Source organism: Chrysochloris asiatica, unplaced genomic scaffold (genome assembly GCF_000296735.1).
Source record: "Chrysochloris asiatica unplaced genomic scaffold, ChrAsi1.0 scaffold00526, whole genome shotgun sequence".
Lineage (NCBI taxonomy): Eukaryota > Metazoa > Chordata > Mammalia > Afrosoricida > Chrysochloridae > Chrysochloris > Chrysochloris asiatica.
The window spans coordinates 594,209-618,179 of NW_006409044.1; the positions used below are offsets into that span (position 1 = coordinate 594,209).

General features: G+C 39.5%; 3 gene segments (V, D, J or C); all 3 read left to right on the forward strand.

Annotated features, from left to right (window-relative positions):
- Window positions 1-1,572: 1,572 nt before the first annotated feature.
- LOC102823327 lies at window positions 1,573-3,009 on the forward strand (the record flags this gene model as incomplete). The annotated part of the segment is given in 3 exon segments: window positions 1,573-1,621; window positions 1,825-2,097; window positions 2,984-3,009. Coding segments are annotated over 3 exon segments (348 nt in total), but the record flags the coding sequence as incomplete, so codon positions are not given.
- An 8,310-nt stretch (window positions 3,010-11,319) lies between these two features.
- On the forward strand, window positions 11,320-14,289 carry LOC102827132. The segment is given in 2 exon segments: window positions 11,320-11,368; window positions 13,964-14,289. Coding segments are annotated over 2 exon segments (375 nt in total).
- Window positions 14,290-18,103: 3,814 nt separating this feature from the next.
- Window positions 18,104-18,802, forward strand: LOC102827513. The segment is given in 2 exon segments: window positions 18,104-18,152; window positions 18,508-18,802. Coding segments are annotated over 2 exon segments (344 nt in total).
- Window positions 18,803-23,971: the final 5,169 nt, after the last annotated feature.

Genomic DNA, 23,971 nt, shown 5'->3' on the forward strand with positions numbered 1-23,971 from the left:
AAGTTAACAGACACAACATGGCTGATGATGAAACCTTCTTTCATTGGACTTAAAGCTGTTTTCTAGGTGACTCTGCTAAGTTATTCAGTCTGATCTTCATGACAATTATAATTAAAATACTGTAATCATATTAAATTCAACTAATGACAACATACATTGAGTTCTTCATACAGTTCTGCTTTTTCTTGCTTAATTAGAAACCAGCATTGTGAGGGGAAAAAACATATTTTCAGAAAGATGAAAACCAAGGCAAAGAAAGGTGAAGTGGCTTGATCAGTCACACAACCAGTTTGAAAAGCAGCTTCATGAATCCACAGGGTTTGACTTTAGGGTTTGTGACTCTAAACAACTCATCTGTGACTGGATGAAACTCTAATACATAAATGGATGACAGTTCACTAAAATTTGGCATAGTATTGATAAAGCTGTTTTCTGAGAGTTACTGAAAAAAATGGGGAAGCAAAATAAAAATAAGAAATTAATTATATACATGAGAAGCAGCCTCTTATCCTCTGTGGTGGGACATCTGTCCTTGGACATAGCTCATATCAGCATTTACTCAAAGTGCTTAGGAACATAAAGGAAACCTAGAGTAGATTTCCATCTAGTAGACCTAGGATATGAGCATGGGTTTCTGAGATTGTGACACAGATGAATTTGATAACATGAATGTCCTTTATGGAATGGAGAGACGATTAGACCCTAGTTTGTCTGAAATGAAATGGCATCACATGACCCTAATGGAGGCTTCTGGTTGTCTGTTACTTTTGCACCCACTCTCCTTGGTCTGGTTGAATGTTTCTTCTTATTAAATCTCAAACACTATGAGGCTTCTGCAGGTGCCTTAAGGAAGATTGCAAAGCAAACTAAAGGCTTATGCTGGAAGAAAAAGTTCTAATCCCATCCTGATTTTATGGAGATCCTTTCATGAACCACAAGAAACTCTAAGTGTGTTTGAGAGAGAGAAAGCAAGAATCTCAGGCTTTTCTTTTCTTCCCAACAGGCTTGTGAGAAATTGCATTTGATTGAGCCTTGGCTGATAATGTTTGTTTTTGTTTTTAAGTGATATCGAGTCAGATCTGACTCAAGAGTAGCTCCTGCATTTCAACAGCTGACCTTCTGATTCAAAGTAACCTTTCAGTCCAGTGCATTGTGGTGGTGTGCCTTGGAGTCAGTTCCGAATCATAGAGACCCTATAGAGGGTTTCCAAGACTGTAAATCTTTATGGCATCAGAAAGCATGACATCTTTCTACCTTGAACAGCTGGTAGTTTCAAACTACTGACCTTGAGTTTAGCAGAGCATTTCATAACCAGTAAGTTACCAGAGCTCTTTATACAAGGGTTAAATTCTGCCCTGAGTCTGATCTAAGTCTTTTCTGACTGGGCCTCCTGAGGATGGCTGCTCATGTGCATGGAAGAGGAGACAAAGCCTCTCTGCAGCTGGAAGCCCAGCTGGCCCCACCCACCTGCTTTGCATATTCCTCTGAGTCCACCTGGTCCTCCAGAGCCCATATGAATGCTGGGTCTGCACTCAGGGGAAGATCTGTCTCACTTGGGGTACAGAGTGAACCATGGAAGGCCCAGCTCAGCTTCTCTGCCTGCTAGTGTTCTGGCTCCCAGGTGAGGGCAATAGGGTTGGTTCTCTCAGTGAAGACTTTCCGAGTTTTTTTAGATCCTGGAATCTAACACCTTTGCTAGGCAAGACAAAAAAATAAAGTTAAATATTGGTTTATTTGGATTACAGATTGGGAATGCTAGGAAGACAATGTGGTATATATAGTCCAGATCAAATGGGTGACTTTGTGATTTATTTCCAACTTCAGATGCCATGGGAGACATTGTGATGACGCAGTCCCCAGCTTCCCTCTCTCTGTCTCCTGGTGAAAGAGTCTCCCTCACCTGCAAATCCAGTCAGAGTATTAGCAGTGCCTTACACTGGTATCAGCAGAAACCTGGGCAGGCTCCCAGGCTCCTCATCTATGCTGCATCCTACAGGGCCAATGGCATCCCAGACCGATTCAGTGGGAGTGGGTCTGGGACAGACTTCACTCTCTCTATCAACAGCCTGAAAGCTGAAGATTTTGGATCTTATTACTGTCAGCAGGGTTATAATTACCCTCCCACAGTGTTACATGTTTGAACATAAACCCCACCACCCCAGGGAGCAGATGGGTGGGGCTGGTCTCTCAGCTGCTTCTCTTTGTGTCTTTCTGCTTGTGTCTTTTCAGATGCAACCACTCTGTGAATGTCATGACTTATTTTGTTGAAGCGGCTAGGTTGACTCCTCCACATCCCTACTCTCATTCCTTCTCCTTAGTCCCAGTAACATAGACATAGACAGTGCCTGTCCTAACTTTATGAAGGACAGAAATTATAATGTTGGGGTTTAGTATCAGAGTTCATATTTTAAAAGTGAAGCCATTCTTAATATTCAAAGCAGAGCTGTTATAACAATTCTGTTTTGATAATTAGAATCTAAACAACTTTCAAAACCCTTGGGACTCTCCTTGACAGGGAAGTAGATACTGAAAATGAGTGCTTCTTACATAATTCTCCGGAGCCCAAGTGCAGCTGTACTAAGGGTATCGGGTCCCTAACTCCATGGTTTTCAGACCTGTGTTGGCTTCCAGGGCTACAGGTGCTGATGTTCTCACTGTGAAGTCTGTTTTCTTAATTTCTGTCTGAGGGTCTGCCTGAAGGCGCTGATGTACAGTAATGAATCCTTTCCTTCTGTCTGATCCATTCTATGGGATGGTCCATTTTTGGCAACACTACAGGAGGCTATAGAGTAAAAAGGTTTTGTGAAATGTACTTCAAGGCTACATGGAAAAGTTGAAGATGATAGAAGACACCAGCAATGTCACTATTACCCTGACTCTCAAAAGTTTGCAGCCTGGAAAGGCCTAGACTATTCTTAGATTTGCTTCAAATATATTCAGGAAATTGGTAATGTACAATAAGCACTTGACTTCTTACCACTAGGTCATCAGTTTAAATACAACAGTGCTCCTTGGAAACCTGATATCAGGTCGCTGTGAGTCAGAATCTAGTCAATAGCACTGAAGACCATCACCAAACTTGGGTAAGTTGGTAAACATAGAAATAAAACACCATTAAATCATTTCATGAACAGAAAAAAACTGAAAACATTGTATCCAATACAAAGAAATTACTTTAAACAACTTGAAGATGTGTCTTAATTTAAAACAACAACAACAGACTATTAATGCTGTTAATCATGAACAACAGACTAAAATGCTCACAACTTGCTGCTGCATTTTCTCCAGAATTCAGTAGCATCTTGGACATCAGTGGGACTTTATTACAAATGCAAAGTTGCAGGTCTCTCCATAGAACTGCTGTTGGAAACATGCACTTGGCAAGAGTCCAGATCATTTGTATATGTTTTAAAAAGTCAGGTGAAGTGGATATATACATCAGTTAAAGAGTCCTGCCTTTTATCTCCAATGAGGACATCTATAAAATATTTTAATTTCTATCCATGTTGTAAAAATACACTCAACTTTAATTTCCAATTTGTGCAGTCCTAAACTTGGAAACATTTTAAATATAAGAATTCTAAAGTATAATTACCAAAATTCTACTCAAATACCTTAAAAAATTACATGGGTTAAAGTGTTTTAGCAAGTTGAGAAATTACTAAAGTAAAAAAGGTAAAAAGTATATACGTTTTGGTTGGATTTCTTTTGACTTAAATTGAGTTACATTACTAAGTTGAGGATTTTATTCACAGTAATAATTCTGGATTTGTGCCAACTGGGCTCAACCAGAAGTCTCAGGAGTTTCACAGTTAATCTGTAGTTATTGTCTCCAGGATGAGATCTAATATGGTTCAGTGACCCACATGATGTGATTTGGGGTGATCAGGCCTGATCTCATGTACTTACCTTTTGTGTTGTAAATCCTCATTCTATGATGTTAAATAGGTCAGATAGACTCCACAGGGTTAGGCTGTATCTTAAGTCAATCTCTCTTGAAATCTGAAAGCAGAAATCCACTGCTCACTAGCAGAGTTCAGTGTGCTCTACTGTCACCAAGTCAGAAAATCCAGGAGGGGAGGACATCATTTGGACCTGGGGTCCGTACACTTTGTAACTCCTAGATCCAGGGCAAGATTGAGGTCATGATGTATGGGGCTCTCTAAGGACTAGTGAAGACTACAGGATTTATAGATGTTGACAGGTGACAAAGACCTTTCCTAGAGATAACAAGGATGACAATTTCCTCTAGAGCCAGCACTGTAAATGGTGGACTTCTAGCCTCCTAAACAGTGAAACAATAAACTGCTGGTTGTTAAAGCAACTCACTTGTGATATTTTGGTTCTAGTAGCATTAGATACCTAAGACATTCACTCTTGAAATTCACCTTGAGAATGTTGCACCCTGGGTAATCACTGCCCCTTTATTGTTAACCCGAGATCAAACATAATCCATAGGCTCTAAACACACTTGACCAACCTGCAGCAGAATCATCCTGCTAAGTCCTAGCTGTATAAGTCAATCATTATTAACGTGGTCCTCCGTGACTATGAAAACAAATGCTTGGTGATATAAGCTACTGAGCTCCTGAGTGGTTTGTTATTAACTAGTATTATTGAAAAGCAGACTAATAAAATCACTAAATATCCACAGATATACTTAGAAACATTTTGTCAAAAGTTAAAAGGGAAAGGAAACAAGGGTAAATTGCTACAATTTGATGAATTCCACCTATACTCATGGATGTGGTAGCTCAAAATACCAACAGAGAGGAAAGGAGACTTCACATCAAGTATCCATCCTATCCCTTCTGTATACAGGGTAGATAGGGATGGGCAACTTAGACATTGGCTACCTAAAATGAGAGGGCAACAAAGGCACAAAGTGAATGGTTTACAAGATTTCAAGAGAGAGTGTAGATTAAGTGTGCAGGGGAAGATAGTGTCCCCACTGAATACTTTTCATCTTGTCTGGATGGCTTTGATGAAAAGAGATGGGATTAAGATGACTATGATTCAATAGTGAGTAATTGTTCTCATGACTAATTGTGACTGTCACAATAGTAAAGGTAGAAAATTTATAATAAAAACAGGGAAGTAGTTAATCTTACAGTCCAGAAAAGAGGACTCTAGGACCATACAGGGAAAAGAGCACAAACTGAATGCAGAACCCAATCCAGAGAAGCCATGACACCGGAGTTGGATGCAGAGATGAGGACATGGAGAGAGAGAGAGAGAGAGAGAGATTCATGGAAAAAGAAAGACTGAGTGCTGAGGGCCAAGAGGCAGGCTTGCAGAATGTGCCCTTTGGTGGTTTAAATTATTACATATACCTGAGTGTTGTTTGTTTTTATTTAAAAAAAAAAAAAAAAGCTAAAATGAATAGAGGGAAATAATGTTAACTGATTATATATGGAGGTGATTATGTTTTTTGTAGTAAAACGACATATAAGATTTATTGAATGTAAAACTGATGATCTGCCCTGTAAACTTTCACTCAATTCACAGTAAAAACTTGAAAAAAAATTAAAATGAAATGCATAAATAAAATACTTTGGAACAGATTTCTAAGGATATAAAATGTAAGCAATAAATAGAAATAAAGGTTTTTGAATAAAATAATACAATGTATCTTACATAGATATTAAGAAGTTCTATAGGAGAAATATTAGACTTCTAACTATAAAAATCCCACCAGTCACTCCACTGAATTCCTATAAAGATTCACTATGAATCAAGGGCCATTAATAACAACAACAAAAACATGTATTTAGAATATCTTACAAGTTTAACTACCACTGAAGCTATCCATACACACCAATGCTCAACACAACTGTATCCAATATATTATTTAATGAATTAAATGTGTCCAGAATAAACTATTTATACTCATAAAAAATAATAAAACATGGCTGGAGGAGGGGTTTTCATGTGGCATTTTAGGAATAGTACTGGACTGCTAACCATAAGGTCAGTGGTTCACACCCATCAGACTCTCCTTGTAAACACTCTACAGGGTTATTGTGAGTCAGAACCAACTCGAGGTCATTTAACAACAACAACAACAACAATGGCTATAGAAATTTTCTTGCAATGCTTGTCTCTATATAATCCACCAAAATGGAGTGCTTAATTTTATATATATATATATATATTATTGGTAGAGTTCAAAGACCTTAATAATGAACAATTGTTCTAATACTTAGGAATAAATTATTACAACCTATAAAATTTACATTTTCTGTAGTCTAAAAATGTTATAGTTTCTAGGTTTGTGAGTGCTGTGTTTTCTTTTCTTTTTTCATTTTTTTCTTATGAAATCTGTTTGATACCTGATGACATAAATCACAGTACTTAATATTTATAGAAAAAACATAAATAAACCATGCAATAAACACTGTAACAAAAATAAATTACACACATAGTCAATTAATCTTACCTTAATATGAGACCCCAGGGTCAGTGCCTAGACTTTGAGGGGAAGCATAGCAGAATCTAGAAAGTGGTAGTTAACAAAGTTTGTCAGATTTACTGAATAATATAACTTAATGTGACTCTTAGTTCTACAGATATATCAGTAACATGCAAAATATTTTTTATCTACATAATTCTTCCCCTCTTTTGTTGTTTTTATTACTATTTGTACTTCATGCAAATAGTTCACCATAACATACTTTTATTCTTATGTTTCATACAGTCGTTATTAAAAACATGTGAAACAAAGGATTTAGAATGATCAAAATTCAATACTTATTACAAGCTCTTACAATTGACCACACGTTTTCTTTACTATGCTATTTTCTTTAGTGTTTATATTTGAATCACTTTACCCTTCCATCTGCAGAGCTCCTTTTTTTTTTTTTTTTTTCCTTGTTGTTTTTTAGAGCCATTCTGGTGGATATTAACTGTCTCCTTTATTGGTTGTCTGGGAATGTTTTAATATCACCCTTATTCCTGGAGGATCGCTTTCCTGGGTGGAGTATTCTCGGTAGACAGGTTTTTGCTTTGCTTTTTTCCATTTAGAACTTTAAAGATATTATTCAATTGCCTTCTGGTGTCCGAAGCTTCGGACGTTAAAAAAGACAACAACAAAAAACAGTCCTTACTCTTATAGGGGATCATGGGTGTGGGATTGTTAGCTTCTTTCTCATTGCCTTATTGATTCTGTCTTTGTCTTCCAATTTTGGGGTCTTAACTATGATGTCAGAGCCTTTGTTGCACATTGGTTAGAGTGCCCAGTGATAACCAAAGGAACAGTCATTTGAACCCAATATCTGCTCCAAGGTGGAAAGATGTAGCAATCTGCTTCCCTAAAGATTTGCAACCTTAGAAACCCTATGGGACAGTTCTTCTATGTCCTATAGTGTCGTGGTGACTTGGAATCAAATTGTTGGCAGTAGATTTTAGTGGGTTTAACTGTAATGTGTCTTCAATTAGAACTCTTTGGGTTGATTCTACTGGGGTTCTTGGAGCTTCCTGGATTTGTAGATTCATGTCCTTCAGTTGACTGGGGAAATTGTCATTGTTTCTTCAGATATTCTTTCTACACCTTTGTCTCTCACATCTCCTTCTGGATTCTCATGTTGTATATATTAGACCTTTTGTTGTTGTTCTAGTTTAATGAAACTCTGCTTAACCTTCTTGAGCCTCCTTTCTTGTTATTCTTCAGGATCTAGAATTTTAACTCTTTATCCTCAACTTCAGTGATCTTTCTGGTTGATTAAATGTCTTGTAAATCTTTCTATTGTCTTTGCTATTTCAGTTATTGACTCTATTTGGTTGCAATATTTCCTTTTTCAGATTTTTTGGGTTTTTTTTTTTTTTTCTTTTAGCACTTATTAAAAGTATTTTCCTGAATTCTTTAATTATGTTTAATATCATTGCATTATAGAATTATTATTTTTCTTTTTCACTATTTGCTCATTCCTGTTTAAGTTTCCATTCCCTTTTTCATGCTTATTAGGATGAATCATTGTTTCCCTGTTATTTGTGTGTGTCTTATTTTTGTTGTAGCACTGGGATTATCAGGGATGTTACCTTTGTCAGTTCTCCGCACAGGCCCCTTTTACATCTTATATGTCACTAATGAACAAGGTGAAAATATTTGATGCACACATACAAAACAAAACAAAATATATGTATTCATATAAATGAACAAAGGGCACCCTCTGTAAGCCAGCCTCCTGCCCATAGATGCACAGCATTTACTCAGTCCATGGGCCAAGTGTCCATAGCTGCTCTGACTTTCCCGCCACCGCCTCTGCCTCCTTCTCTGCTGCTGCCACTTTTCCAGGCAGGAACCCCAGGCTCCACTCATGCTTTTCCTTCCTGATGGTCCTGGGATCATTGGATCCTGAAATGAAAGAAAACTACTCCCTCCTTTTAGTTACACATCTTCTACAATTACAGTTTTGACAAACACAATGAATCCTACTAACAATTACTCACAATTGAAATCATAAATTTCTATAAGCATAACTTCCCACACCCTCTCACAAGACCCATCCAGAAAAGAGGAAAGCTAGTCAGTGGAGATTTTACCATATCCCCTCACTCTGAAACTAAGCACACCTATGAAAGATTGTTCGTCAGTCACTTCATGACTCTATAACCCTCCATTTTTAAAAGCTGTTGTCTAAATTTCCTGTCTCTATCAACCCAGTTCCCTGAGGAGACAAGCATGTTACTTAATATGTAGAATCTTCCATTCCAGGTGGACTTTTGAGAAACTGCATTCATAAGCAAAAGTCTAGTCCATCAAACTGTAGCAGTTAACACTTGCTCAGACTATCAAGCATCTTTATCTTCATCCAGTCAGGTTTTGGTCAGCTCTACCTTAGCCACCCATGAAGAGTCCTGGTGTGGTGCTGTGGGGTAATGTGTTGGACTGCAAGGTCAGTTTAAATCATAAAGTTGGCAGTTCAACCTCACCAGCTGCTTCTCAGACGCTATGAGTTGAAACCGCTTGATGGCACTTAATAAAAACCACTATAGCCAGCCAAGCTAAGTCAAATGGGTACCAGCTACAAGTTTGGGAGTTCACACACACCTCACTGCACATCAAAGCAGCTACCTCTTCATTCTCAGTGCTAGAGTCAAGGAGCTAGGTCAGGGCCTTTAGGGTCAGGAGTTCATAAAACTACCTAAACTTCAAACCAGCCAACCTTCCTGTTTCCCTTACCTCAAGGTTAGTGGGTACAAATGGAACATGTTCAAACTCAGCCTGTGTCTTCATTGCTGCATTTCACCCAATTCCACGCACAAGTCAATCCAAGAGGTCACCAATGAGCAATGGAACAGAGGATCCTTTGAACTTTCAGTCCTAGTAGGAGGTTTTCTTTGATGGACGGACTTGCCTTGATGCCTCCAGAACTGAAAACACCAAACTGTCCGCTTTTTTCCTCTGCTTTAAAATCCTGCTCTCCCAGCAATTCTAGGTTGGTCTGCTTGTCTTCGGAAATGCAAATGTCCCAAGTCTGAAGGTTTTGGGTGGGGTTCTGGATTCTACAAAAGCCACATACTGTACAAAGGCTTAAAGCAAAACTCCAAATTTCTCCGGGCAAATTGTAAATCCCTTTTAGCAAATCCAATCAAGTATAGGCTGAAGGCAGGATTACAAGCTCTCTGTGATAATAATTTCAAATATTCCTATCACATGTATATGCCTATTTTACACTAATTTTGTTGTTGTTGTGTGCCGTGGAGTCGGTTCCGACTCATAGAGACCTTGTACAGGGTTTCCAAGGCTGTAAATCTTTATGGGAGCAGAAAGCCTCATCTTTCTCCTGCAGAACAGCTGGTAGTTTCGAACTGCTGACCTTGCGGTTCCCAGCCCAATTCGTAACCACTATGCTACCAGAGCTCCTTAGGCAGGAGAAACTAATATCCATAGGGTGGTCAAACATAAACCTTTTAAAACACTTAAGTTCAATTTTTTCCTCTACCTGGGTTCCAGGAGCCCAAGGCACTGTATTAATTAGTATCAATGCCAACTTAGATCCTATATACACCAGTACACACACTATCTGTGATTCTCTTTCCTCAGTGTGCAGTTGTAAGGACAGAGTTCCATTTGGGGACTACTAAAGGAGCTCTGGTAGTGTAGTGGTTACGAATCGGGCTTCGAACCTTAAGGTCAGTGGTTCAAAACTACCAGCTGCACCGTGGGAGAAAGATGAGGCTTTCTACTCCCGTAAAGATTTACACCCTCTGAAACCCTGTACAGGGTCGCTATGGGTCGGAACTGACTCGATGGCACATAACAACAACAACAACAAAGGGATCATTACAGGACATGTTTGTCATCATGTTACATGACCATTCCTCTAGAGGAACCAGACATCCATTTAACAAATAGGTTTGGGTTTGTAAACTGACCAGTTCCCAGAATAGGGGAATTATGACTTTTGTATGAAATAACCACACTTGGTCTCCTGCTCCAAGTTTTCTGCTTTTCTGAATGTAGATGCCAAGAAGCACCTATTTGCTGCCCATGAAGACTCATGAGCATCTAGGGATCAACAATCTTGAGAGTATATATCTACTCAGTGTTCCTACCCCATGTTTTAGGGTCTCAGGTTTCCACAAGCAAGATAGTATCTTTTCTCAGCATTCAATATTTTCTTTAAGCCCAGCTGTCAAATCTTCATTCTGGATTTTATTCATCAGCTTTTTAAAATCTTTCTTGCTACAGAAAACATTCTAATTTTTAAAGCAATTAAAGAGGTCCTCTGCTCTCCACAATATGCTGTTAAATGTTTAACTGTCCTGTATTCAGTCTAATACTTTCTTCCATAGACCTGAATTCTGCAAGCATGTTTTCCTCCAAAGGCTTTTTCACTCAAGTCAACTCCATTAGACCTCTAACAACTGAGCCTCAATCTTGTGCTCAACAGGCTTGTGAGAAATACCATTTGATTGAACCTATGTTAATAAATTTTGCTTTTCTTTTTGTTTTTAAGTTCCATTGAGTTGATTTCCACTCATAGGGACTCAAAGGAGTCCCTGATGAGGTTGAACCCTCTCCTTTGTGGTTCAAACCAACTTTGTGGTCCAGTGCATTATACAAGGGTTAAATTCAGTGACCCTTGGAAATTCTATTGTGAATCTGAGTCTAAGACTTTTCTGACTGGGCCTCCTGAGGATGGTTGCTCATGTGCAGAGGAGAGCAGACAAAGCCTCTCTGCAGCTGGAAGCCCAGCTGGCCCCACCCACCTGCTTTGCATATTTCTTCCAGTCCCTCTGGTCCTCCAGAGCCCATATGAATGCTGGGTCTGCACTCAGGGGAAGATCTGTCTCACTTGGGGCACAGAGTGAACCATGGAAGGCCCAGCTCAGCTACTCTGCCTGCTAGTGTTCTGGCTCCCAGGTGAGGGCAATAGGGATGGTTCTCTCAGTCAAATGTTTTTTCAATGTTTTTAGGTCCTGGGACCTGAAGACCTTTATTAGGCAAGAAAAATGAATAAATATTGGCTTATTTGGATTATAGATTAGGTCTTCTGGAAAGACAGTATTTTATGGTCCAGATCATACTGGTGACTCTGTGTTTCATTTCCAACTTTAGACGTCATGGGAGACATTGTGATGACTCAGTCCCTAGCTTCCCTCTCTCTGTCTCCTGGTGACTGACCTATAAAGTTTTGAAGGCTGAAGAATACATTTTCTTGGATCCACTATCAAGACTCATGGAAGCAACAGTCAAGAAGAAATCACACTGCACATTGCATTAGACAAGTCATCTACACAAGACCTCTTTAAAGTGTTCAAGAGCAAAGATGTCAGCTTGAGGGCTAAAGTGTACCTGACCTAATCCATGGTATTTTCAATAACTTTATTTGCATGGGAAAGTTAGACAACGAATAAAGAAAACCATAGAAGAACTGATGCATTTGAGTTATGGTGTTGGAGAAGAATATTAAAAGTTTGATGAACTACCAGAACATACGAGTCCATGGTGGAGGAAGTAAAGCCAGAATGCTTCTTTGAAGGCAGGATGGCAAGACTTCAACTCTTGAACCTGAGACATATTATCAGGAGGAACCAGTCCCTAGAAAAGTACATCAAGCTTGACAAAGTGGAGTGTCAGTGTAAAGGAGGAAACATTGAACCAGTTGGATCGGTACACTGGCAGCAGCAATGGACTCAAGCATAACAATTGTGAGGATGACATCGGACTGAGCAGTGTTTCCATCCATTGTACATAAGGTCACTATGAGTCAAAACCAACTTGACAGCACTTCACAGCAACAAACACAAATCTTCATGGACAGTCAAATCTCCTCCAGTGTGCACTGCTGGGTTCAAATTGGAGATCATTTGGCTCCATCCCCAGAACTTTATTACTGTGCTAGCAAGACCCCTTAATGGATATTTTGGAAGGCAGAAAGTTTCAAGAGTAAGACATAGCTTTTTATTTTATAGCATTATAAGAAAAGCACAAAGGAACAAAACATACAAAATGGAATACATTTAATGTGTAAATATAGCTTTGTGGAAAGATGATCCATGCACCAACTCACCACTCAGTTCCTCAGTTGATTCTTTTCCAGTCAAGGTGCTGGGTGGATAGTGCCCCTGAGATCTAACCACCCTTAAATGAATGCCCACAGAGATGTCAGTAATAGTGACAGACTACTTTGAGAAATTTAAATGGGACCCAAGACCCATTTATCATGCTCCCATTTATGAAGCCTCCTTTTGAACTGTGGCCTCGTGGCTGAGGAAGCACAAAACACAGGCCAAGAAAGTGACCTATGTTCTCACATTAAAATAAGATATTGGAGCCCTTGCAAGTTCTTTATTTTACATGACAAGTGAGACTCAATCCTATGAAAAAGAGAAAGAGACGTCTCTGATTTTCTTTTGATAAACAGCATTATGACTTCCTAATATTATATTTTATGCTACAGCAGATTATAACAAATGCTTACCAAGTGTTGCAATTACTCTCAGTTGTGAGGTATGAAATTAATTCTTTTTTTATTTTGGCTATAAATCCTCTACCAATAAGGACAGTTTTAACCTCCATGTTAAGTTCTTTGATTTGAACACTCTTTTAAAAGGTAATTAACTGGGTCTAAGGAAAAGATAGTTTCTAAAATTGGCATGTGACATTTCTAGAAAGTTAACCTGGCAATGGTAGATATCAAAGAAACTTAATGTTAAATTCATCCCCTTATTTAAAGATCCACTATGGAGAAATGAGTCCTTTGTTTTTCAAGATATTCTGAATGCGAAACAAACAGGACACCTATCTCCACATCATCAGGGTCTCTGGTGAATTCTTACAGTGACAGAGCCATGAGCAAGGACTCCTCTCTAGACATTCAGTCTTCCACGGTCAGCACTTACCACTCATGAGCGCAGCCAAGACTTAATCTCTTTTCATCCAAACACAGACAGAGTTTATGATGTTTTGATTAGAGGGGCCACACACTTGCCACTTTCCAAGCTATTGTTCCCACCACAAGATTTGCATATTGTTCCCCTGGGAAAACCTGCCTTTGCAAATTTGAGATAAAAAATCAGCTCTCATCTGCCTTTACTTATCAGGACTCCTCAGTTCAGCTTCTCAGAATGGTGGTCCCTGCTCAGCTCCTGGGGCTCTTACTGCTCTGGTTCCCTGGTGAGGACCTAGAGGAGATGAGAAAGAGAAGGGGTTGGGAGGGACAGCTTTGGGGACATCACTGGTTCACAGATGGATTCTGTAGGTGTGTTGAATGCACACATTTTATCCTTTAGGAATGACATAAAACACTTTTTTTTGTAGATGTGAGGGAGAAATGAGAAGGAACCAGGATGGTTTAGTCAAACTAGATATTTTGATTTGAGAAGAATCAAAAATAATGAAAGCAAAAATTTAAAAAAAATATGTATTCAATCCATGAAATAATAATAGTAACAGAATCATGAAAATGACTGATGATGTTTGCACATAACTTTGACTTTTCTCTCATTACTTTAGTAACAAGTGGGGATATTGTGATGACCCAGACTCCACTCAGCCTGTCCATCACACTTGGACAGCCAGCAACCATCACCTGTAAGTCAAGTCAGAGCCTTGTACATAGTGATGAAAAGACCTATTTGTACTGGATCCAGCAGAAACCAGGCCAATCTCCACGTCCCCTGATCTATCTTGTTTCCAACCGGCACACTGGGGTCCCAGACAGGTTCATTGGCAGTGGGGCAGTTACAGATTTCACTCTCAAAATCAGCAGAGTGGAGGCTGAGGATATTGCAGTTTATTACTGTTTGCAATATAGACAAGATCCTCACACAGTGATATAGCCCTGCACAAAAACTTGTGTTGGAGTGGCTCATCTGCCAAAACGTGTGTTTTGTATGAAAACAGACATTGCACACTGTCTATTTTTATGAAGAGGATGTGGGAGAACTCAAGACACTGGGTTGTGACTGATGGCAGGTTATGAGGCAGATTTAAATGAGCAGGGTTATATCTGCCACCAGGACATATTCATTGTTCAACTTGTGTATACTACTTCTACCTAAAGATAAGGTGCTGATATCCATAAATTTATGACTTGCTGAATCAGACACAACTCAGTCATAAAGGGAAGAGCATATCATATAACTACTGGATGTCCCTAGGCCAAGGTTTATTTGATTTTGTCAAGGGTTAAGCATGTCTCTGTGTCCTGTTGTGGTATAGTGTCAATTGACCAGGAGGCCTGGTTGTGCCACAAGCTTGGTGGGTCAAACTCAGTAGCTGTTCCTTTGAACCCTCTACAGGGTTGCTATGAGTTGGAACCAACTTGATGGCACTTAACAATTGCAAGCCAGAAGTGTATCTGAAAAACAGGATTGTTATCTGCAGAAGAAATCATGGCATTGTCCCAGTACTCTAAATTTATGTCCTGTAATTCTTTTGTGTTTTCTGTGATAAGGAATGCTGGTTGGTGGTTATGTGCCGTGGAGTTGGTTCCAACTCATAGTGACCCTGCACAGGGTTTCCAAGGCTATAAATCTTTATAGGAGCAGAAAGCCTTGTCTTTCTCCTGCGGAACAGCTGGTAGTTTCAAACTGCTGACCTTGTGGTTCATAGCTAGATTCGTAACCATTATGCTACAAAACCAACCTGTTAAGTTGTCCACAGGGGAGCCACCAATGCAACCAATTGGATCCCTTCAGGACAAACCCCCTTCCTAGACTGAAACTCAAAGGGAATACGTTAGCTGGCATATAATCAAGCTGGTGACCACATTGGTCTACTGATGAGCAGAAGTGGGGAAAAGCAGAAATGAAGATGTAGGCTGTGTCCGACTAAATTATATAGACTCCCATCAACCTAGAGTATGGTGAGACCGGGCTGGCCAGCAGTATGGAGAGACATGGGGACTCCTGATCCCATGGACTAGGACATAGCCACAGAGGGCTAGAGTGGAGAGTGAAGTGTCCAGCTGATATGAAGTGAGAGGAAATGCACAAGAATGCCCATACTTGCAGATAGTACTCATCTCACATAGCTACAATGGCTGGATGATCAGGACTCGAATAGAAAAAGAAAGGGAAAAATAAAAACATTTTGTGATAAAGAAAACAGTTGCAATTCACTTTAATTTGATGAACTTGATCTATACTTTTGGATGTAGTAGTTTAAAATATCAACCAAAGGGAAGGATTATTCACAACAAAGATCATTCCCATCTCCTCTGTAAACAGGATTGATAGGATTGGGCAACTTAGACTTTGGCTACTTGAAATGGGGGTGGGAGGGCTATAAATGCACAAAGTGACTGGGTTTCAAGTTTTCAAGACAGAGTTTAGTTTCAGAAAGTGAGGGGGAATGTAGAATCTCCACAGAGATGTTTTCATCCTGTCTAGATGGGGCTGGTGAAACAAGATGGGGATCAGATTCTTATGATTCAATAGTGAGTAAATGTTATCATGACTGATTGCAATTTTTTGCCACTGTAAAGATAGAGGTTTTGTAGCAAAAAGAGGAGAGTGGTTGATCTTGCAGTCCAAGAGTGGAGGACCCTGGAACCATCAAGAGATAAGAGAGGGAGTGGAGTGTGGAACACTATCCAGAGAAGTGGCAAAGCCAGAGATGGAGGCAGAGATGATGATGTGGAGAGATGGAATGGATTGGGACTCTAAGCTCGTCAATGCAGAAGGGCTGTGCAATACCCAAAGAGGGACAGGCTTGTTTGTTTGAATGATTGTAAATATCTGAATGTTTGGGTGTACATAAAAAACAAACAAAAAAAAAAAAATAGAGGAAATAGAAGTAAATATTGTTGAATGTTAATGCATGGAGGGGATTGTAAACATTGCAATAAACAAAACACGATAGAATAAGTGTAAAATTGATTTTCTCGCATGTAAGCTATCACTCAATTTACAACAAAAACTTAAAAGACAAAAAAAACTGTTGAGATAGGAAGCTGTGACCACACTAATAACGAGAGCCTCAAGTCTGTTCTCTGTTTTGGAAAATATCATCACTTTCTTTTGTTGACTTTTAATAAGTGAGTTCAGAATTCATGATTCCTTTTCTCCTGTAGAACCCAAAAACTTTTATAAAAAAATACTTACATATTTTTCTCATATTAGAAATATCTTTCATGATATTCAAATTACTGTTGTAAAGTTTGTTAGCATTTACTCAACTGATATAACTTGCAAACTGACTTTCTTTGTTAATAATGAAAATTCGCTCACAAAGAAGACACATGCAAAGATGCCAAAATGTAAATAATGCTGCTTCTTCATGTCAACTATACAGTGACAGCGGGGAAGGTGCATAGAATATGTAGAAAAAAATTCTCTATCATCTTCCTGCCAGTCTGTGAAGTCTTCATGAAGCTGTTTTATTACCTGTTTATTCACTAAAGTCCTGTCATCTTCTATTTTTATTTTATTTCCTTTACTTTTTTAAGTGGAAGGCCAACAGCATGGAGTTTCTCACTCTTGCATCTTGCTGTTGATAGCTACAGAATAGAGAAGAACTGCCCTGTAGAGTCTCTAAGGCTGGAAAACTCTTTTTGGTTGGGTCCACTGTCAAGACTGGAAGCAGCAGTCATGAAATCAAAGGACACATGGCACTAGACAAATCTGCTACAGGAGACCTCTTTAAATTTTCAAGAGCAAAGCTGTTGCTTTGAGGACTTAAGTGCACCTCATGCACAGTGTGGTATTTTCAGTGACTTCTCATTGAATCTTGGACAGTGAATTAAGAAAACCATAGAAGAATTGATGCATTTGAGTCAGGATGTTGGGGGAGAATATTAATAGTACCATGTACTACCTGAAGAGCAAACAATTTTGTGTTAGAAGAAGTACAGCCAGGATGTCAAGAATTTATCTAGTATACTTCTGACTTTAGGCAGAACTGGTGCCTGAAGAAGGACATCTTACTTCTTGCTTGGTAAAGAGGAAGGTAAGCAAAAAAGAGGAAGACCAATGATGAGATAGATTGGCTCTGTGGCAGTAGCAATAGGCTAAACGTAACAGATTGTGAGGAGGGCAAACAAATGGGAAATTTGTGATTCCACCAAGGATAAGGTCGGTATGAGTCAGAAACAACTCAAAAACAACTAATAACAAAAATATGTGGCTGGTGAGCTTTAACCACCTACTTTGCTCCTCAAACCAACTTTGCAGTCCTGTGCATTAACTCAGAGTGCCACCCCAGCACTAATGTTAGTCAGGTAACCTGGTAATCATACATATCAGACAAACTTCATCTCAAGTGCATACCCTAATTTAAAGACACACTGTGGGGAAATGAACCCTTTGTTTTTCTAGATTTCTGGATAGGAAGCAAACAGGACATCCATCTCCACATCATCAGGGTCTTTGATGCATTCTTAGAGTTATGTGCCCCATGTGTCTTGTCTAGGCTTCAGGTTTCCTCAGTTAGCAGTTAGCACTCATGAGAGCAGCCAAGACTTAACCTCTTCTTCCAAACACAGACCTAGTTTATGATGCTTTGCTCAGTGGGGAGACACACTTTCCACACTACTGTGCTCACCACAGGATTTGCATATTGTTCCCCTGGGAATACCTGCATTTGTAAATTTGAGATAAAAAGCTCTCATCTGCCCTTACTTATCAGGATTCCTCAGTTCAGCTTCTCAGAATGATGGTCCCTGCTCAGCTCCTGGGGCTCTTACTGCTCTGGATCCCTGGTGAGGACCTAGGGGAGATGAGAAAGAAAAGGGTTTGGTAGGGACAGCTTTGGGGACATCACTGGTCCATATATGTATTTGGCAGGTATGGTGAAGGGACATACAGTTTTATTTATAGATGTGAGGAAGAAATGAGAAGGAGCCAGGGCTTGTTTTGTGATAAAACAGTAAGAATGAAATAGGAGGATGGTTTATTAAGCAAATTGAATAATTCAAGCTATGAAGAATCAAAAATAATGAAAGAAAAATTTAAAAAAATATATTCGATTCATAAAATAATAATAGCAACAGAAAGAATGGTGACAACAGCTGATGATGTTTGCATATAACTTTGACTTCTCGCTCATTATTTTAGCAACATGTGGGGATATTGTGATGATCCAGACTCCACTCAGCCTGCCCATCACACTAGGACAGACAGCAACCCTCACCTGCAAGTCTATTCAGAGCCTTGTGTATGGTAATGGAAAGACTTATTTGTACTGGCACCAGCAGAAACCAGGCCAAGCAGCACGTCTCCTGATCTATCAGTTTCTACTTGGTTCACTGGGGTCCCAGACAGGTTCATTGGCAGTAGGGCAGTTACAGATTTCACACTGAAAATCATCAGAGTGGAGGATGAGGACATAGCCATTTATTACTGCAAGTAAAATACACAATTTCCTCCCACAGTTGTACAGCCCTGCACAAAAATTTGCATAATGGAGACGCAACTGCCCCAATTCGGATTGTCTGAAAACAGACAATACACACTCTGTAGTGTGAGAAATTGGAAGATGTGGGAGTATGGTTGTGACTGAGCACAGGTTAAGGGACAGAGTACTATGAGTAGGATTATATGGACAATCAAGACATAGTCAAGGTTCAACTTGTATACACTACTTCTACCTGATTATGAGATGCTGATTTCCATAAATGTGTGACTTGGTGAGTCAGACCCACTCAACCACAAAGGGATATGCACATCACATGGCTGCTTGATGACCTATGGTTAAGGTTTATTTAGTTTTGTCAGGGTATAAGCAAGCCACAGTGTCCTGGTATGATGCTGTGGGATAAAGAACACAGCCAATACGTCAGGTTAAATGGCAAGGTTGGCGGTTCCAACTCACTAGACATTCCTCACAAATGCTATACTGGGTCGATGTGAGTTGGAACCAAATTAATGACACTTAACAACAACAATAGCAAAACCGAATCCTATCTAAAGAAGAGGACTTTTACCTGCAACAGAGATCACTGCATTGTTGGAGTACTCTAAAGGTATGTCCTATGACTCTTCTGCGTTTTCTGTAATAAGAAAAGCTACTACCATTAAAAACAAATTGGTGAGTTAGGAAGCTGTCGTCATGAAATTGTTATTGGCTTAGACCCACACTTACAGAGAAAGCCTTAGTCTTTTCTCTTATTTGGGAAATGCATTCACTTTCCTTTGTTGACTTCTAACAAGTGAGCCAGGAATTCACCATTCCTTTACTTTTGTAGAAACCCAAAACTTTTATAACAAAATGACATGTATTTTTCTCATATTAGAAATATCTTCCATGACATTCAAGTTGCTGTTCAAAAGCCCTTACTGATTTCACACTTAAAGGAAGTTCAAAAGCAGTTACTGATTTCACACTTAAAGGAAGTTCAAAAGCAGTTACTGATTTCACACTTAAAAGGAGCAGAATGAAGGCTGAGGACATTGCAGTTTAGTATTTCATGCAAGATACACAAGTTCCTTCCACAGTGGTACAGCCCTGCACATAAACTTGAGTTTGGGTGGCCAGCTGCCCAAACATGTATGCTATGTCTGAAAAGAGATATTGCACACTGTCTAGTCTGATGGAGAGGAAGATGGGGAAGAAGTGAGCAATGGATTGTGATGGAGGGCAGGTTAAGGGGCAGATTCATATGGGCAGGATTATATCTACCACCAGGAAATATTCAGGGTTCAGGTTGTGTCTTCTGCTTCTACCTGATGATAAGTTGCTGATATCCATAAATTAATGACATGGTGGGTCAGACACCACACAATCATGAATGAAAATGAAAATCACATGGCTGTCGGATGTCCTATGGTCAAGGTTTATTTGGGTTAATAGCAGGCAGAACCCTATCTCAGGAATAGAATTGTTATCTGCAGAACAGATCATGGCATTGTCCCAGTCCTCTGAAAGTATGTCCTGGGACTCTTCTGTAATTGTTTGTTATAAGGAAAGCCACTACCATTAAAACAAGATGGGATGGCAGAGCAGGGAGAAAGGCTGTACAGACCTCTGCTAGTAATAACACAGAGGACCAGACGGAACATGTTCAAAGGATGATCCCAGGACTCTGCATTACCTAGGAAGGGAAATGTAGGAGGATTGAAAGTTTACTGAGTGTGGGTTTGTTGGAGCAGAGGCCAGAAATAGATGCTCTCTGATTTGCAGTGGACAGCGAGTCCCAGCACAGCCGTTTTGAATGGGAGAAGCAGATGCAAGGTCAAGAGAGCCCTCCCACCACAGAGGTCTGACAGATCATCAGAGATAATTGTGTACACATTTCTTTTTCATTCTTTTATTGTCCTCTGTTTGCCCACCTCCACTCTGGGGGCCAGAGCGGATATTCACAAAGATCAGCACAGCAAGGATCACTGGACACAGAGTCCAAGAAGGGGGAGGAGTCAACAGAAATAATTAAAATGGGAATGTCTTCCTAAATGGGCCTGGCCAGGCGTAGGCTATTTCTCACTAGAAGAAACACCTGAATGGTCTTGAGGGGAGGGGAGGGAAGCTAGAAAGGAGGAAAAGACTGAATAAAAAGGCTTGAGTTACATCATAAGATGAATGGGAACATCTTGAAATTTCTCAGGCAGCTTTGAAGGCAAGAAGCCAAAAAGGGGGCAGTAAAGTCTTACTCATATTTTGCTACAATTTTTTGTTTTGTTTTGTTTTTCTTTGGTGATTGTGGTCTCCTTGCCTTACACAAAGAGAGACAGCAATTGCTATCATTACAGCCAAGCTACAATCACATCTATAAAATCCCATCATCTGGGAAAACCAATACCAACTGCTCTATATCAGAACAGCATAAATAACCAACACCTGCTAAACCCACTGTACATAAAACAGTAAGAGAAGTGAAAAGAGAAGCTCATCTCCTGATCACATCCACCAGGAGACAATCTGAGAGCTTAAGAAGACACCAGCATACAGTCATCTAATTATTGAAAATACAACAGCACCACAGTGTCTAGAAAAAAAACCCAAAATAATTATTTTCAAGTCTAGAAAGAAGACAGAGTATCTCATACAAATGAGCTGGAGGCAGATGTCAAATTTTCACTGGGAGGAGTGCAGGCTTTGGAAGTGCCCGGTTAGGCATTCAGGACAATGATATTGAGGTACATCCAAATGTTCCACAGAAAGTTGAGGAAACTAAGGAAGAAGTCAGAAAAGTGCTACAGGAACTATCAAATAAGATAGAAATAGCATTGGAAGCAATTCAAAACCTTCTAAAGAGGTCCAAATGATTAATACCAAAATGTCAGAAATGGGCAATATACTGAAAGGACAAAGAAGTAGAATTGAAGGGAAGGAAACAATCTGGGAGAAAATTTCCCTAACATCCTGAAAAATGAGAAGATAAGCATTCAAGAAGCTGGATGAACCCCAAAAAAGATAGATCCCAAAAGAAAATCCCCTAGGCATATAATAATCAAATTCTCTGTTTCCATTTCCTATAATGATAACTAACACTGTCCCTTTGCATTGATTTGCGGTCTTAGAGACCACTACAGAACAGAATAGAGCCACCCTGTACAAATTCCAAGGCTGGAGAATGCATTTTGTTTGGATTCACTATCAAGACTCATGGAAATAGCAGTCAAGAAATCAAATGACACATTGCATTAATGTCAAGTCAGCTGCACAAGACCTCTTTAAAGAATTGTGAATAGAGTTGTTGGTTTGAGGCCTTAGGTGTGCCTGATGCCAGCTGTGGTATTTTCAGTAACTTCATATGCATGTGAAAGTTGGACAGTGTATAAGGAAGAAACAGGAGAAGACCTGATGTGTTTAAGTTATGGTGATGGAGAAGAATATTAAAGGTCTCATCGACTGCTGGAAGAACAAACAATTCTGTGTTGGGAGAAATAAGTAGAATGCTCTTTGAAACCAGAATGACAAGACTTTATGTCTCCTGCTTCCAACATATTATTAGGAAGGACTCATCCCTGGAGAAGCACATTTTGCTTGATAAAATGGTCGATAAACAAAACGGAGGAAGACACCAGATGAGTTAGATTGAATCAGGGGCGGCAGCAGTAGACTTAAACTTTCCAGATTGTGAGGCTGCCTCAGGAATGGGAAGTGTTTCTTTCCACTGAATGTAAGGTCCATATGAGTCAGAACCAACTTGACAACACCTAACAACAACACCAATCTTTATGGACTCACACAGACTAATCTTTCTCGTCCAGTCTGCAGTGCTGGATTCCAATTGTAGACCATTTGGTTAGAAACCCAGAACTTACCGACTGTGCTAGCATGGCTCCCTAGTGAATATTTTGGAGGGCAGAATGTTTCAAGATTAAGACACAGAATTTTATTGTAAAGCATCATAAGTCAGAACAAAGAAACAAAGTGGAATAAATGGAAAATATAAATAAAATTTTAACTGCTGAAGCATGGGCCATGCACCAAATCACACCTGAATTCCTCAGTTGTTTTCTATTTTAATCAAGATGTGGGGTAGATGGTACAGGTGGTGGTTATGTACTGTGGAGTCAGTTTATGACTCAAAGTGACTCTGTATAGGGTTTTTGAGGTTGTAAATGTTTATGGGAGCAGAAAGCCTCATGTTTCTCACTGGGTGGATTGTTGTTGTTGTTGCTATGTGCTATGGAGTCAGTTCTGATTCATAGCGACCCTGTACAGGGGTTCTGAGACTGTACATCTTTTGGGGAGAGGAAAGCCTCATCTTTCTCCCATCGAACAGCTGGTAGTTTTGAACTGATGACTGTGAGATTAGCAGCCTAATTTGTAACCAATACGTTATCAGAACTCCTTCATTGGGTGGCTAGTGCCCCTGAAAATTAACCACTTTTAAATGAAGGTGCATGAAGATGTTAGTAATAGGGACAGACTATTTTGAGACAATAAAAATGGGGCCCATTTTTATCCTTCCAATATGGAGTCTCCCTTTGAACTGCAGATTCATGGCTCAGGAATGTCAATACACAAGCCAGGAAGGACACCTATGTTCTCACATTAAATAAGAAGTTGGAATCCTTTTAAATTTCTAGTTCTACAAGACAAGTAGCCTCAGAACAGAAAAATGTTGAAAGACATTTTTCTGTCTGTGTTTTGGTAAACCAAATTATAACTTCATAAGATTAATTTTTATGATAAGCCATATTGTAACAATTGTTTACCAAGGATATCTTATTAACCTTCTGAGGCATAACATTTCTTTCCCTTTGTGCTTTAAACTGGACTGTTAGCTCTAATGTCAATAAGAGACAATTTTATCCTCCCTGTCAAGTTCTTTGATTTGAATAGTCTTTCAAAGTGTAGTTCACTGGATCTCAAGAAATAGAGGTTCTAAGATTGGCATGTAATATTGTTAAACAGATGTTGGTGTTGTTGAGCACCATCGAGTTGGTTTCAACTCATAGCTCAGCACTGGGACCCGGAGGAGTGGCTTATGATCTTGAACTGCCGACTTTGCCTTTCAAACCAACTTTGATGTCCAGCACATGAACTCACAACACCACATCAGGACTTCTGGTAGACTGATAATAGTAGCTATTAAACAAACTTCATCTGAAGCCCATCCTTTATTTAAAG